We start from the raw sequence: 13,527 nt of genomic DNA, 5'->3' as shown, positions 1-13,527 counted from the left end.
AACAGAAGAATAAGCAAAGTTACAGCCGTTAATGATGAAGCTCGAGCGGCAGAAAAAAGGCAGAATGTTGCTCCGCATGTGTTGTTGTGTGTGTTGTTGTGTGTTGTTGTTGTGTTGTTGTGTTGTTGTTGTGTTGTTTGTGTTGTTGTGTGTTGTTGTGTTGTTGTGTGTGTTGTTGTGTGTTGTTGTTGTGTGTTGTTGTTGTGTGTTGTTGTGTGTGTTGTTGTTGTGTTGTTGTGTGTTTCATTTGTTGTGTGTGTTGTTGTGTTGTTTTTGTGTTGTTGTGTGTTGTTGTTGTGTGTTGTTGTGTGTTGTTGTGTGTTGCTGTGTTGTTGTGTGTTTTGTGTGTTTCGTGTGTTGTTGTGTGTTGTTGTGTGTGTTGTTGTGTGTTTTGTGTGTTTCGTGTGTTGTTGTGTGTGTTGTTGTGTGTTTTGTGTGTTTCGTGTGTTGTTGTGTTGTTTTTGTGTTGTTGTGTGTGTTGTTGTGTGTGTTGTGTGTTGTTGTGTGTGTCTGGACGACCTCTCGGCCTGTAGTCGTGGTTGATGCGGTTCCTGCAGACTCTGGCTGGCAGACACGAGTCTGAACTCAAATCTGCAGCTCAGAGACCAACAGGAAGTCTCGCTGTCCTCAGATCTGTCTTTATTTTCCTGGAAGCTTCATCAGATTCTGAGTCAGTGAAAAATCCATCCTGAAAAATCCTCCTCCTCTTCCTCTTCCTCCTCCTCTTCCTCCTGTTCCTCCTCCTCCTCCTCCTCTTCTTCCTCCTTGAACTTGGCTCTGCATTCAGTTTCGGACGTCATGCAGATGAGCGTCTGCTGGCGGCGGCTGACTTCCTGTTTGTTTGTGACCTTCGTGGACGAGAGGAAACATTCAGAGAGCCTGAGAGGAGGAGGGAGGGAGGGAGGGATGGATACAGGGATGGAGGAAGGAGGGAGGGAGGGAGGATGGATGCAGGGAGGGAGGATGGATGGATGGATGGAAGGATGCAGGGAGGGAGGGAGGATGGAGGGATGGATGGATGGAGGGAGGGACGGAGGGAGGATGGAGTGTTTCATTGGCAGCGTTGCTGCAGTCGCAGTCTGAACGCCCGCTGACGGATGTTTCGTGTTAAAACAGAAGGTCGCGCTCGGGTCGCTGCTGCTTCCCCATAAGGAAAATAAATTGTTAAAACAGTCCAGCTGCCTCACTCCTCCTCACTCCCTCACCCCTTCCTTCCCCAAACAGCAGCTCTCTGTTTTTCAATGAAGGACAAACTCCACATCCAACGTTTACTGTTTCCACTTTTCTTCACTCAGCGTGACGTCTCTGCCGTCCATCATCATCATCGTCATCATCATCACCATCATCATCATCATCACCACAGTGTGTCTCACAGCTGTGACCTCTGACCTTTGGACAGACCTCAATCTCACATCCTGGAAACGGTTTTCTGCTTCCAGCTGAAACTCTGTTGTTTTAAATCTGATCTTAATCCGGATCAGTGTTGGCTGTTCGACTCATCTGCTGTTTTTTCTCACTGACAATAAAGTTTGTTCAAACTAGAGCAGAAAGTCTGGAAGACAAAATTCTGACCAATAAGAGAAACAGTAACTTTACATCCTGCTGATTTTGACTTTTTCTGTAAATTTTAAAAAATAAATTAAGTCAATTAAATTATAGTTATGAGACAGTTTGTTTTCCAAAGATTCAAACATTTAAATTACACGAAAGTCGGTGAAGCTGTAACTGAGACGACGACAAACAGGACGGTATGTCTGACGGACCAGGTCTGTTCCAGTCCAGGTCTGTTCCAGTCCAGGTCAGGCTGGCAGCAGATAAACTCATACAGTGTTTGATATGTAAAGACTCTGATCTGTAGTCTTCAGATTTTTTAAACATGATTGATGACATCACTTGTGTGTCGCCATGGGAGACGTACCTTTACCTGAAGCTAGCTTAGTTTGACATTCACTCAGGTCCACTTCTGTCTGCTGGCTCTGCAGTCCCACACAAGTTTTTCATGAGCAGAGACCAAGAAAACATTCACACTGTCTCTAAGTCTATTGACGGTTCCACGAAACATAATACGGACAGGAAGTGACGTCACTCTCAAACAATAAAGTCTGAAAGACGTTAAACTTATATAAACATGAAGTATCACGTAGGAGGAGTAAATGTCGACATGTTTCCAGAAACAGATATTAAGATGTATCGTGTGTCTCTCCCTGCAGTTCCTCCGGAGCTGACCGTCCCCAGGGGGCGCTCTCACCTCATCGCTCAGGAGGGCGACACTGTGGACCTGCAGTGTTTGGTCTCAGGGAAACCCAAACCCATCATCCTGTGGTCCCGGGTGGAGGAGAGCGGGGGGGCGGCCGCGGCGGCGCCCCTGATGCCGGACGGCTCGGCCGAGACAGAGAGCTACGACGGCGTCCTGAGGGTCAGCAACGTGACGAGAGACATGAGCGGGACGTACCGCTGCCAGACGAGCCAATACAACGGCTTCAACGTGAAACCCAGAGAGGCTCTGATCCAGCTGGTGGTGCAGTGTAGGTACCACACAGAGACACGGAGACAAAGAGACAGAGAGACAGAGACGCACAGAGACAGACACAGAGACAGAGACACAGAGACAGACACAGAGACAGAGAGACAGAGACGCACAGAGACACACAGAGACAGAGAGATACAGAGAGACAGAGACGCACAGAGACACACAGAGACAGAGAGACAGAGAAACACAGAGACACAGAGACAGAGACACAGAGACAGACACAGAGACAGAGAGAGACACAGAGACACACACACAGACACACACGCGGGTGGTGTCGGTGGTCGAGTCATCAGTGTGTCTCTGTGCAGCAGACACCGACTGCACCATCTGCTGCAGATGTAAACAAACACCAGCAGGCAACAAGTGCGCTGCTTTAGCCTCCAAAACACCCAGAATGCACTGTGACGTGGGACTCTGAGCCCTGCAGAGGACATGTCACATCGTCCAATCAGACGGCATGTCATCCATCAGAGCAGCAGCTGATCCGTCTGATAAAACACGTTTAAACACACATCAGCATCTCCATCAGAGCAGGTGGAGGGTTCAACGCTGCTGCCCGAGGGCATGAGGGTCTGTCTGTCTGCCTGCCTGTCTGTCTCTCTGTCTATCTCTCTGTCTGTCTGTCTCTCTGTCTGTCTGTCTCTCTGCCTGTCTCTCTGTCTGTCTGTCTGTCTGTCTCTCTGTCTGTCTGTCTCTCTGCCTGTCTCTCTGCCTGTCTCTCTGTCTGTCTCTCTGTCTGTGTGTCTGTCTGTCTGTCTGCCTCTCTCTCTGTCTGTCTGTCTGTGGGTGGGCATTGAATCCACGACCTTCCAGTCACGCTCTGTTTAACCTGCAGGGTACTGCATCGCACAAAATACCATCAGAGGATGTGACAGGATGAACACACACACACACACACTCTCTCTCTCTCACACACACACACGCACACACACACACACACACACACACACACACACTGCTCCCGGCTTCCTGCTGCACTAAAAGGCTGTCAGAGTGAATCTCCTCTGCAGCTCGACTCTTCTGATTCTTCAGAGAATCGATGCAGAAACTCTTCAGACGAGCAGCAGAGTGATGAGAAAGAGACCGAAGACACACCTGAACACACCCGAACACACCCGAACACACCTGAACACACCTGAACGCACCCGAACGCACCCGAACACGCCTGAACACACCTGAACGCACCCGAACACACCCGAACACACCCGAACGCACCTGAACGCACCCGAACACACCCGAACACACCCGAACACACCTGAACGCACCTGAACGCACCCGAACATACCCGAACACACCTGAACGCACCTAGACACACCTGAACACAACCGAACACACCCGAACACACCTGAACGCACCCGAAACACACCTGAACGCACCTGAACGCACCTGAACACACCTGAACACACCTGAATGCACCTGAACACACCTGAACACACCCGAACGCACCTGAACACGCCTGAACACACCCGAACACGCCTGAACACACCCGAACACGCCTGAACACACCCGAACGCACCTTAACACACCTGAACACAGCTAACCAATCTAGAACTGATGAATGAAATGATAAAATGCGTCCTGATTGATGCAGCTGCATTCAGAAACATGACAGGAGGAGATTAAAGAGTAAACTGCTGAAACTGTTTGATGTTAGAAATGAGCGACTGAAACAAACGTCGCTGACACTTCCTCTCTGTCACTGATCCTGCTGAACACACCTGAACACACCCGAACACACCCGAACACACCTGAACACACCTGAACACACCCGAACACACCTGAACACACCTGAACACACCTGAACACAGCTAACCAATCTAGAACTGATGAATGAAATGATAAAATACGTCCTGATTGATGCAGCTGCATTCAGAAACATGACAGGAGGAGATTCCTCTCTGTCACTGATCCTGCTGAACACACCTGAACACACCTGAACACACCTGAACACACGTGAGCACAGCTCAACAGAGACACTTCCTCTCTGTCACTGATCCTGCTGAACACAGTGGAGTACACAGAGTACTTTTACTGCAGAGTAACATTTGAAACGATCCTCTTCTCTAAACTTCCTGCCGTGAGTTCACTGTTTGCGCCGCGCTACAACACAAAGCAGATTAGAGTGAGCTCAGATTACAGGTGGATTACTCTGAAATGAATCAAACAGCAGTGAAGTCACACACGACAGATTTCACCTCCAGCTGTATTTAAGCAGAGAAACGTCGCTAATCCTGAAGAAAAGCTGCCGACTGAAAAACAGCAAGAACAGGAAGAAAAACCTGCAGAAAACAAGTTCAACATGAACTAAAACTGAGGCGGGGGGGGGGGGGGGGGGGGGGGGGGGGGGGGGGGGGCACGTCAGAGCATGAATAAAAACAGGAACTGCCTTTATTTACTGCTCAGCTTTTAATCACTTTCCATAAACATGCTAATGAAGTCCACATGAAGAGAAAAGCCGATGAGCAACATTTCAAATGATCTGTAAGTTCTTCTTCAGGCTTTTACTCTGAGAATAATCCCTCCCAGTCTGTTTTTTACTAGATTACAGGGATGACAGTGATGTGCGGAGCTGACGAACATCCTCCGCCGACGTTTTAAATTAGTTAGCAACATGCACCGACTGAAGTCGTGAACACACTGAAGAATTCAAAGGCAAACAGATGACTGTATGAAATCCTCTCAAGGTCGTTCTTTAACACGGATTAGAGGGACGTCAGGGGGGTGTCGAGGCGCAGGAGTTATTGTCCCCTCAGACTCACACAGAAATTACTAACAGTCCAAACAGGAAACTGACGATGTCGCCGTGAACGCAGTGTTGAGGTCCTCGTTTAGCTTGGATTAGAGGGACATCAGTGACCCTGCAGTCCTCACTGTCCCAGAAAAATGTTGAACCCTGACAGATTTCTCCAAACCAGGAACAGACGAAACAAAGGAAACAGCGACAGCAGCTGTTACATGAACGAGAGCTACAGTCCCAGATGTTCAGCTGAATGTGAACAGAACAGAAGAAAAACCCCTCTGAGGTTGTTTTCCTGCAGACATATCAGGGACATCGGTGATGCTGCAGTCTCACATTCCCAGAATAAATCTCGAGCTGGTTGTCAAACCTTTCACACAGACGTTCCACGACTTCCTGGAACTTCCTCTTCAAAGAGCGAACAGAGAAAAACGAAAAGACAAACTGATCCTGCTGAGGTAGTCCAGTCCAGTCCAGTCCTGTCCAGTCCAGTCCAGTCTGGTCTAGTCCAGTCAAGTCCAGTCCAGTCCAGTTCAATCCAGTCCAGTCCAGTCCAATCCAGTCCAGTCCAGTCCAGTCTAGTCCAGTCCAGTCCAGTCCAGTCCAGTCCATTCCAATCCAGTCCAGTCCAGTCCAGTCCAGTTAAAAGTGTTCAGCAAGGCTGTTAGACAGAAGCGAGCAGACCGTCTGCTGACTCAGCAGTTTCCTTCAGCGGAGAGAACAGAGGGTTGTTTTTGTCCAGGGATTAGGGAGACATCTGTGATGTTGAAGTCCTCACAAACCCAGAGAAAATGTTCAGGAGGGTTTACTGACTGAAGCTTTCTTTAAAAAGTGAGCAAACAGAAGAATCCGAGCGTTTGATGTAGCCGTCGTTCAGAGGAATCTGTGATTTGGAGAACGCTGTAATGAAGTCAGGATAACTAGAACAGAAATAAAGCTGCTGGTCGTTGTTTCGTTCGTACCCCTGGAGGTCATTTCATACTGAACTGAATTATCATGTAAATTAACATATTTGGCCCTGAAGTATCCTCATGAAGCCGCCGCTGCTCCCCAGAGTCTGTCCAGAGACAAAAGTTATCAGGATAAAAACTGTAACAAAAGCTGACCAATAAGCTGGAACAGATCAACGGTGCATTATGGGAGTTAAACAGGGTCACAGGTCTTTGTCCAATCACAGAGCTCAGCTGAAGGTCTGATAATGATAATATGATAGTGATAATATTCATGTTACGCGTGCTTTTATTATAAGGAAACTACAGACGGCAGCAGAAATAATAACTCTGATGTTCATCTTCATTTTACTTTTTATCACTGTTATTATTTTCCCTGCCACAAATTGTGCGAGCTAGAATGAGCTAGAAACACAAAACCTGGCCCCATAACTGGGAACAATGTGCCAGTCCTTCCATGAAACATGAGCCCAATTGGCCAGATGGTGGCGCTAAAGTCAAGGCCCAAAAATGCACTTTTGGAAAGGCCACACCTCCCACAGCGTGAATGAATCATGTGGAGGGGTGGAGGGGTTTCTGCCTCGTCCCTGGAGCCAGGCCCTGGACCCTGAGAGGTCGGAGGACGGCCGCCTGCAGCCGGTTGATCCGTGTTTGACTGCAGGACGTTAATCTGTGAAGGGACACCTGTAATGTGGCTGAGGAGGTTCTGCTGGAGGGATTTTAAACGAGGGATCTGCCTTTGTGCCCTTTAGCAGAGCGCTGCTAAATATTCAAACATTTAAGAGGTTTAAGGTTATTTGAGTCATTTTGGCTTCATTAAAGGGTGAAGTGAAAGAGCAAGAAGCAGCCAGGAGTTGAGTTAAATTTATTCTCATTCAGTCTGGATTTATTAGTTTTATCAGTTTAATACAGTGAGTCGACTTTCAGGTCGATTCAAGTTCAACAAATCACGTTCAAGCACACGACAAGTAAGATCCAAAGATGCCCAAAGAGCTCAAGGCTTAAAGGAAATATGTTAGGGTTAGGGTTGTGTTTACCATAAGATGATTTCCCAGATGTTCAGAAACTCTTCAGATCTTATTATCAGATGAGATCAGACCAGATTAAACGTTATTGATCCTGTAGAGGAATCAGACAGTAACAGGATGCAGCCTGTCTTTCTTCAAGCTGTCGTAAAACCAAATATATGTTTTTGTCCTGAAAATCCAAAGTGAAGGTTTGAAACTGTTTGTTCAGTGAATTTAAACATTTGTTTTTTGGTTAGTCGGGTAATTTAATCATTTAAACATCAATAATCTAATCCTAAGGGCTTCCACCTCAGGTCAGGACTCAGCAGTCCACCTGCATCTGAGGGACGAGGGACACTCAAAGGACAATGATGTAAGACAGATGGTTTGATCCATGTCGAAGTGGAAAGACCACCACTGAACCGAGGGGGTGGTCTACGACACCACTTATCAGCCACTGACACTGCTGTCCTCAGCCCCCTCCCCAGGCAGCTCAACAGCCGTTCACACCAAGACTCAGATGACCCTGATGACGATGACGATGGTTGGATGGGAAAACCCCACCCTTTCCCACCAGTCCATGGACCCATTAACACCATGGTCCATGTGACCTTAATGACTCACATGGTAGCCAGGTGGAGTCCATGAGAGGCTAAATACCTGAGACTTCCCACCAGTCGGTTAGAACTGAAGAACCCTCTTGGATGAGGGGTGAAGTCTTCTAGAACCTCAAACAAGTCCAGTTGCCTTTCAGAAGCACTTAGGAGTACCCTGACCTGGATCCAGTACCTGACCTGGATGAACGAGAACCTCCACAGACAGATCAATGATAAAGCTTCTCTCTCTGATAGTTTGTGTCACATCGGTTTCTTCGTAGATTTCTCGACTGACGGCTGGTTAACTGTGAATCGTGCTGTTGCAGCTCTTCATTGAAGCTCTACAGTGATTTGAAGCATTTCATTAAATTGTCTGCTGGTTTAGTTCTGATGGACCCTTTGAGGGACGATGAGAACTGCTGAGTCACGAAGCTTCGACGCTGACCGGCCTCTCGCTGTCTGATCAGCAGAGAACAGTGTAGAAAACCTCCAGCTGACGACAAACATCAGATCACATCAGCTGGAGCTCATTAAATTATTCTGTCGTTCATCTGACGAAAGGCCCAAATCAAACTTGTGAGGAACTGAAAAGGATTCTGATCTGGTTTGGTTGTGGATTGAGGTTTTTATTGATCTTCTCTCTTCACGTAGACAGATCAGATTTTTACTCTGAAGCTCTGTGGTCCAGCTTGGGTTTGTAAAGCTGCTGTTAATCGTTTTGATGTTCTTCTTATTTCCTGTCTGTCCCTCTCAGTCCCTCCCACCGTGGAGCCGGTCTACACAGAGATCCGGCAGGCTCTCGGCCGGGCGTTCAGCCTCACCTGCCGCCTGTTGCGAGCTCACCCCGCTCGCCTGCTGCGATACGAGTGGAAGCTCGGTTCCCGCCTCCTCACCGTCGGACAGTTCGGCGACCAGCGCGACGACACCAACTACCTCGTCAGAGCTCTGAACCGAGAGGGCTACGGCGAGTACACCTGCGACATCACCAACGAGGCCGGGGCGGGGCGCTGCACCTTCCTGGTCACAGGTGAGATGGTTTGACTGGGGCATGATGGGGGGCTAAAGGTGATCATATCACAGGACTTGACCGCATGTCTCGGACAAGGCTCGACTCGGACTCGTCTCTAATGACATCTCAAATAAGACTTGACTTGAATGACAGTACTCGAGACTTTGGTTTGTCTTCTCTCAAATGACTGGAGACTTGACTTGGACTTAAACCTGTCTGAAATGGAGTTAGTTTGAGTTAGCTTGAGTTAGCTTGTCTCTGACAAGACTCGACTTGTTTTGTACATTTGACTTGGACGTGATTCAGGACATGTCCCCGTTTACTGATGACACGCTTCAGACATCTCAAATGACTCGATTCAAACTTGACTTGGACCTGGCCTGCTCATTGGCCTGACAGACGTTAGACCAGCTCTTCCTCTGGGCCAAACAGCCTCCCAGTACCAGCTTCCCAGTCAGCCCCCGGTATGCTTGTCTCCTGCGGTTGGCCCGAGGTCTGATGGGGAGTCTTTTTCAGACTCGGAGGACGAGAACAGGATGATTAATTAGAGTTTATCTGATCTTTAAATCCTGTGAGCTGGCAGAGACGAGCAGAGAGACACTGAGAGTCTCCTCGAGGGACTGAAGCGTCATGAATAACGTGCAGAGCTTCAGGAAACCTTCACACATCTGAAGTGACGGCGAACGCTTCGCTCTCTGCGGGCGGGTGAGAGGACTTCCTGTCTGCAGTACCTGGCGGCCTCCTCTCTGCTGTTCATGGACAGTTCAGGTCTGACGTACGTCCATCTGAACGAAGCTTCATCTGTCATGACTGCACATCTGCTGCTTTTCATTCTGCATTATTTAAAGGAGCGTGCTGCTGTTTGTCTTTCCACCTCAGAGTCTCTTGACTTCAGTGGGTTTGTTGATGTCACACGGTGATGCAGTGGTGATCAGGGATGGTTTCACACCTTTCCTTGTTTTTACATTCACTTCACGCTCTGAAAGCCCAGATTGTAAAGCTGCACTGAGTTCTGTTTTAGTGACAGTATAGAGAGACAGGAAACACAAGGTGGGATTGAGGGAATGAAACAGAGGTTTCCAGCTGAATGTTGTGTCGTCTCAGTGTACCTGCGTTCAGACCTCGAGTTTTTCAGTATTGGGCGTTGCTGCACTTTTAGGCCACAGGGGGGCGCTCAAACTGACCAGACATGGCGGCACTGAGTGGAAGTAATCGATATGCTGCATTATCCTCCTGAAATCTGGAGCTGAAGGCCACAGAAAGCTCAATCTTACTCATCGCGGTGTACGCTCGTCTTCCTGCACGTTCACCGTTCATGTTGTCGCTGGGAGGGGGCCCAAAAACAGCTGCGAGAAAACAGTCCCACCCCCATCCCCTCCAGGGCCTCCGAAACATGAAATCCTGTGGTTGGTTTGCTTTCACGCTGCCTGCATGGCGTCCGGGTTGGAAACGTGGGCTCGGTGCAGAGAAAAGCGAGCGCGGAGTCTTCAGACTGCTGTTTATTGGCTCGTATCTCCGTCCTCTCCCGATGAAAGCTCCCCTGCAGAGCCGCCCTGTCAGCGCCGCCAGACTCTTCCCGTAAACCTGACGGCGGCGTTAAGCCTCTTATCGCGGCCGGCCGCCGAGCAGCAGAAAGCGGTTAAAGAGGCGAGGTTGTAAGCTCGGGATGCGACGCTGATGGAAAATGACGGGCCGCTCGTTGCTGAGGTGAAGTTTGTGTTGTTAATCAGGCGCGAACACGATGATGATTTTAAACCTCGCTCATCCTGCAGCAGCCAATGGGGCGGCAGCACATCTTCAGAACAATGAAGGTGACCCGTAGACCGTTCTTCACACCTGCGCTGGACCAGAACAAGAAGACTAAAGTTCAGAGTCGCCGTTTGTTCAGACGTCAGATCTCAGCAGACTCACTGGTTCTCAGGCCGAGTGGAGGAAACCCCCTCAGCAAAAGGAGGACCGTTCCCTCCCCAGCCCCGCTCGCTTCAGGTCACATGACCCGTCGGTCTGGTTCGGTTCATTTAGGCCGGTGAGAAGAAGAGAGACTGATGCTCTGCTCTGGTCCGGTCCAGTATTTCGTCCTGTGTTCTGCTTTGAAACACATCTCATGCTCTTCATCAGCAGGTGGAGGTTTCTCAGGTGTCTTCACGTGATCTGAAGCAAACTTTCCGCCCTGATGCGATCGGACTGAAGACATCTGAGCAAATCATCCAACAGGAAGTTCGTGAGCGGAGCTTCAGCTGAGGTTATTTTGATGACGAGTCGCAGCGTCAGTGTGTAAACAGGCCGAGTCAGCCAATCAGGACTCAGCTCTGTGTTATCAGGTCGTCCACGTTAAAGGCTTCGTCCAGTCAGGTGAGCTCTTCTTCTTTAGTGGTTTAATCCTCCAACCTGTGCGTCAGCAGAAACACACACACACACACAAACACACACACACACTGCCACATTAATTTCAGATTCATCCTGCTGCCTGTGAGATTAACACACACTCTGACTCTTCATGTCTTCTTCCTCTCTTTTGTTGGATAAACCAGCATGTAGACTGGGACACGTTTGAGCTGGGTCACAGGGACTTCAGGTGTTCATCGGGGGGGTAGGGTCTCTGTTCCTGCAGCAGTAAAAGGTGAAAAGCTTGACTGAAACATCCGACATGTTTTGTTGTCAGAGGAGGGAACTGACCCCTGTGACCTGTGACCCCTGTGACCTCTGACCCCCTGTGACCTCTGACCCCTGTGACCTCTGACCCCTGTGTCTCCTCAGGGAAGGCCTACGCCCCGGAGTTCTACTACGACACCTACAGCGCCCTGTGGCAGAACAGACCTCGAGTCTACGGCTTCAAGCTGCAGTGGACGCAGATGGAGCCCAACGCCGTGGACCGAATCCTGGCCTACAGACTCGGCATCAGACAGGTCAGTGCACGACAAGTTCTCATCATCAGATCGAATCATCTGCGTCCTGCTGCCTCAAACACTGCAGCACTGAAGGTAGTCCCAACAGAGACACTCCAGTGAGCAGCTGTTTGAGGACGACCTTCATGAATACATTAAATGTGACAGCACGAGGACGAGGTCATTGTCTTTGAATCGAGGTTTCAGCCCATAAGTCATTTTTCATGTTCAGCTTTAGAAGCCACACTTCTGATGTTTCCCCAGTAATCCTTCAGCTTTTAGTTTGAAGTCTCATAAATCTGATTCGTTCTTTGTGACGGCTGAAAGTTGTGTTGGTCCTGAACAGCCGCCCAGGAGAAGGCGGATCGTGGTCACATGGTTGTGCACTCGTGTCACAGCGAGTCACTACGTCAGGTTCTGGGTTCAGGTGGACGAGATGACGAGCTGATTATCCTCCGCAGCTGTTGGGGTGGATTTTCTCCGCCTGCATCGCGGCTGGAGGTGAACGGGCTCCATGAATCGAAGGCGAGAATCAGGAGGGCAACGTGTCCGCTCATCCATCACCTGCTTCTGTCTGGAGCTGGTTTTAAAATAAACACCGGCAGCAGCTACACCTGCCGCAGGTGCGCACCACCATCTCCACCATCCTCCTTCCTGAACCTTTAAGCTCTTTTCTTTTGTCCAGCATAAACCGGACCACGTGATAACAACACGAAGGTCTCGTTGCTGCTGCAGGCTCTGATGGACGTTATGTCCCCAGTAAGAGACAGCCAGGAGACAGCGCTGCTGGTTTCCTAGAGTCAGAATAAACTGAGAGACGGATCAGAACAACCTTCAGCTGGAGCTCGATGAGAGATCTGCTCGGCTCTCCGCTAACAAATGACTAATGTAACAGGCAGAGTGCTCCATCTGTACCTGAGGCCCTGCAGCATCAGCCTGGCTTTAAAGAGCAACGAGGAAGAGGAGGAGGAGGAGGGCTTGTTGCCATGGCAACCCGCCTGTCTTTTCATTCACACACAGCAGTGTGCCGCAGAGAGGGAGAGAGAGAGCGGGGGGGAGGAAGTGCTGATGGGACACAAAACGATAAGAGGAAGAAGAAGAGAGGAGAAAACGAAGAAGACGATGATGCGGAGAGACCGGAGGAAGTTTACAGGAGGAGGAAGGAAGAGATGTAGGAGAGAGGAAGATGAGCAGGAAGTCTTGTTGATGAAGAACAGATGAATGTTCTGCTACCAGAACCTCTGATTTACACTCAGTCTGAACGGTTGGATGATAGTTCCACTTTATTCTAGTAGTTTTCTTCACCGTTATCAGTATTTATGACATAATACTCACCAAGACAAAACCTCACAAGTTACTAAGTGTGTCTTTAAACAGTCAGCAGGTGCCGTTCAACTCGTTCAACCTGCACATGCTCCTTCTTGGATCAGATCACAGTGACAGTAATGGCGTTTATCACAGCTACGCAGACGACGCTCCGGTTTACCTTCACAAAGTGAAGCGCTGTGGTCCAGATTCCAGAGAGACCAACATGAAAAGTCAAGTTAGAAATCTTCAAATCTGAGCTCATTCAGAACGCTGCTGCCGGAGTTCTAGCGAGAACAAAGAGAACTCAGCACGTTCTGCTGTTCTTAAATCTTTACACTGGCTTCCAGTTACTCATAGATTAGATATATAGAAGTGCTGAGTTTATGAATCAGTCAGTAATCTTGGGCCAGAATACGTTTCTGATCTCCTGCTAGCAGCTTTTAGCTGCTTTTAGCTGCGATGCTACACACACATGGAAACTCTCTGATGATCTCTAATGAGCCTC

The 13,527-nt window shown here is 49.0% G+C and overlaps 1 protein-coding gene across 1 annotated transcript in view; it reads left to right on the top strand.

The window, feature by feature from the left end:
* mdga2a (MAM domain containing glycosylphosphatidylinositol anchor 2a) overlaps positions 1-13,527 on the top strand; it is a 74,604-nt gene that overhangs the window by 50,232 nt on the left and 10,845 nt on the right. Inside the window, exons 8-10 of the mRNA XM_041954237.1 lie at positions 2,211-2,525; positions 8,575-8,847; positions 11,587-11,735. Coding sequence (XP_041810171.1) covers positions 2,211-2,525; positions 8,575-8,847; positions 11,587-11,735 — 737 coding nt within the window. The remainder of the gene's footprint in view (positions 1-2,210; positions 2,526-8,574; positions 8,848-11,586; positions 11,736-13,527) is intronic.

The sequence above is a fragment of the Chelmon rostratus genome, chromosome 15 (genome assembly GCF_017976325.1).
Source record: "Chelmon rostratus isolate fCheRos1 chromosome 15, fCheRos1.pri, whole genome shotgun sequence".
NCBI lineage: Eukaryota > Metazoa > Chordata > Actinopteri > Chaetodontiformes > Chaetodontidae > Chelmon > Chelmon rostratus.
The sequence above is the reverse complement of the archived record's forward strand: the minus strand, read 5'-3'. Positions and strand labels throughout refer to the sequence as shown.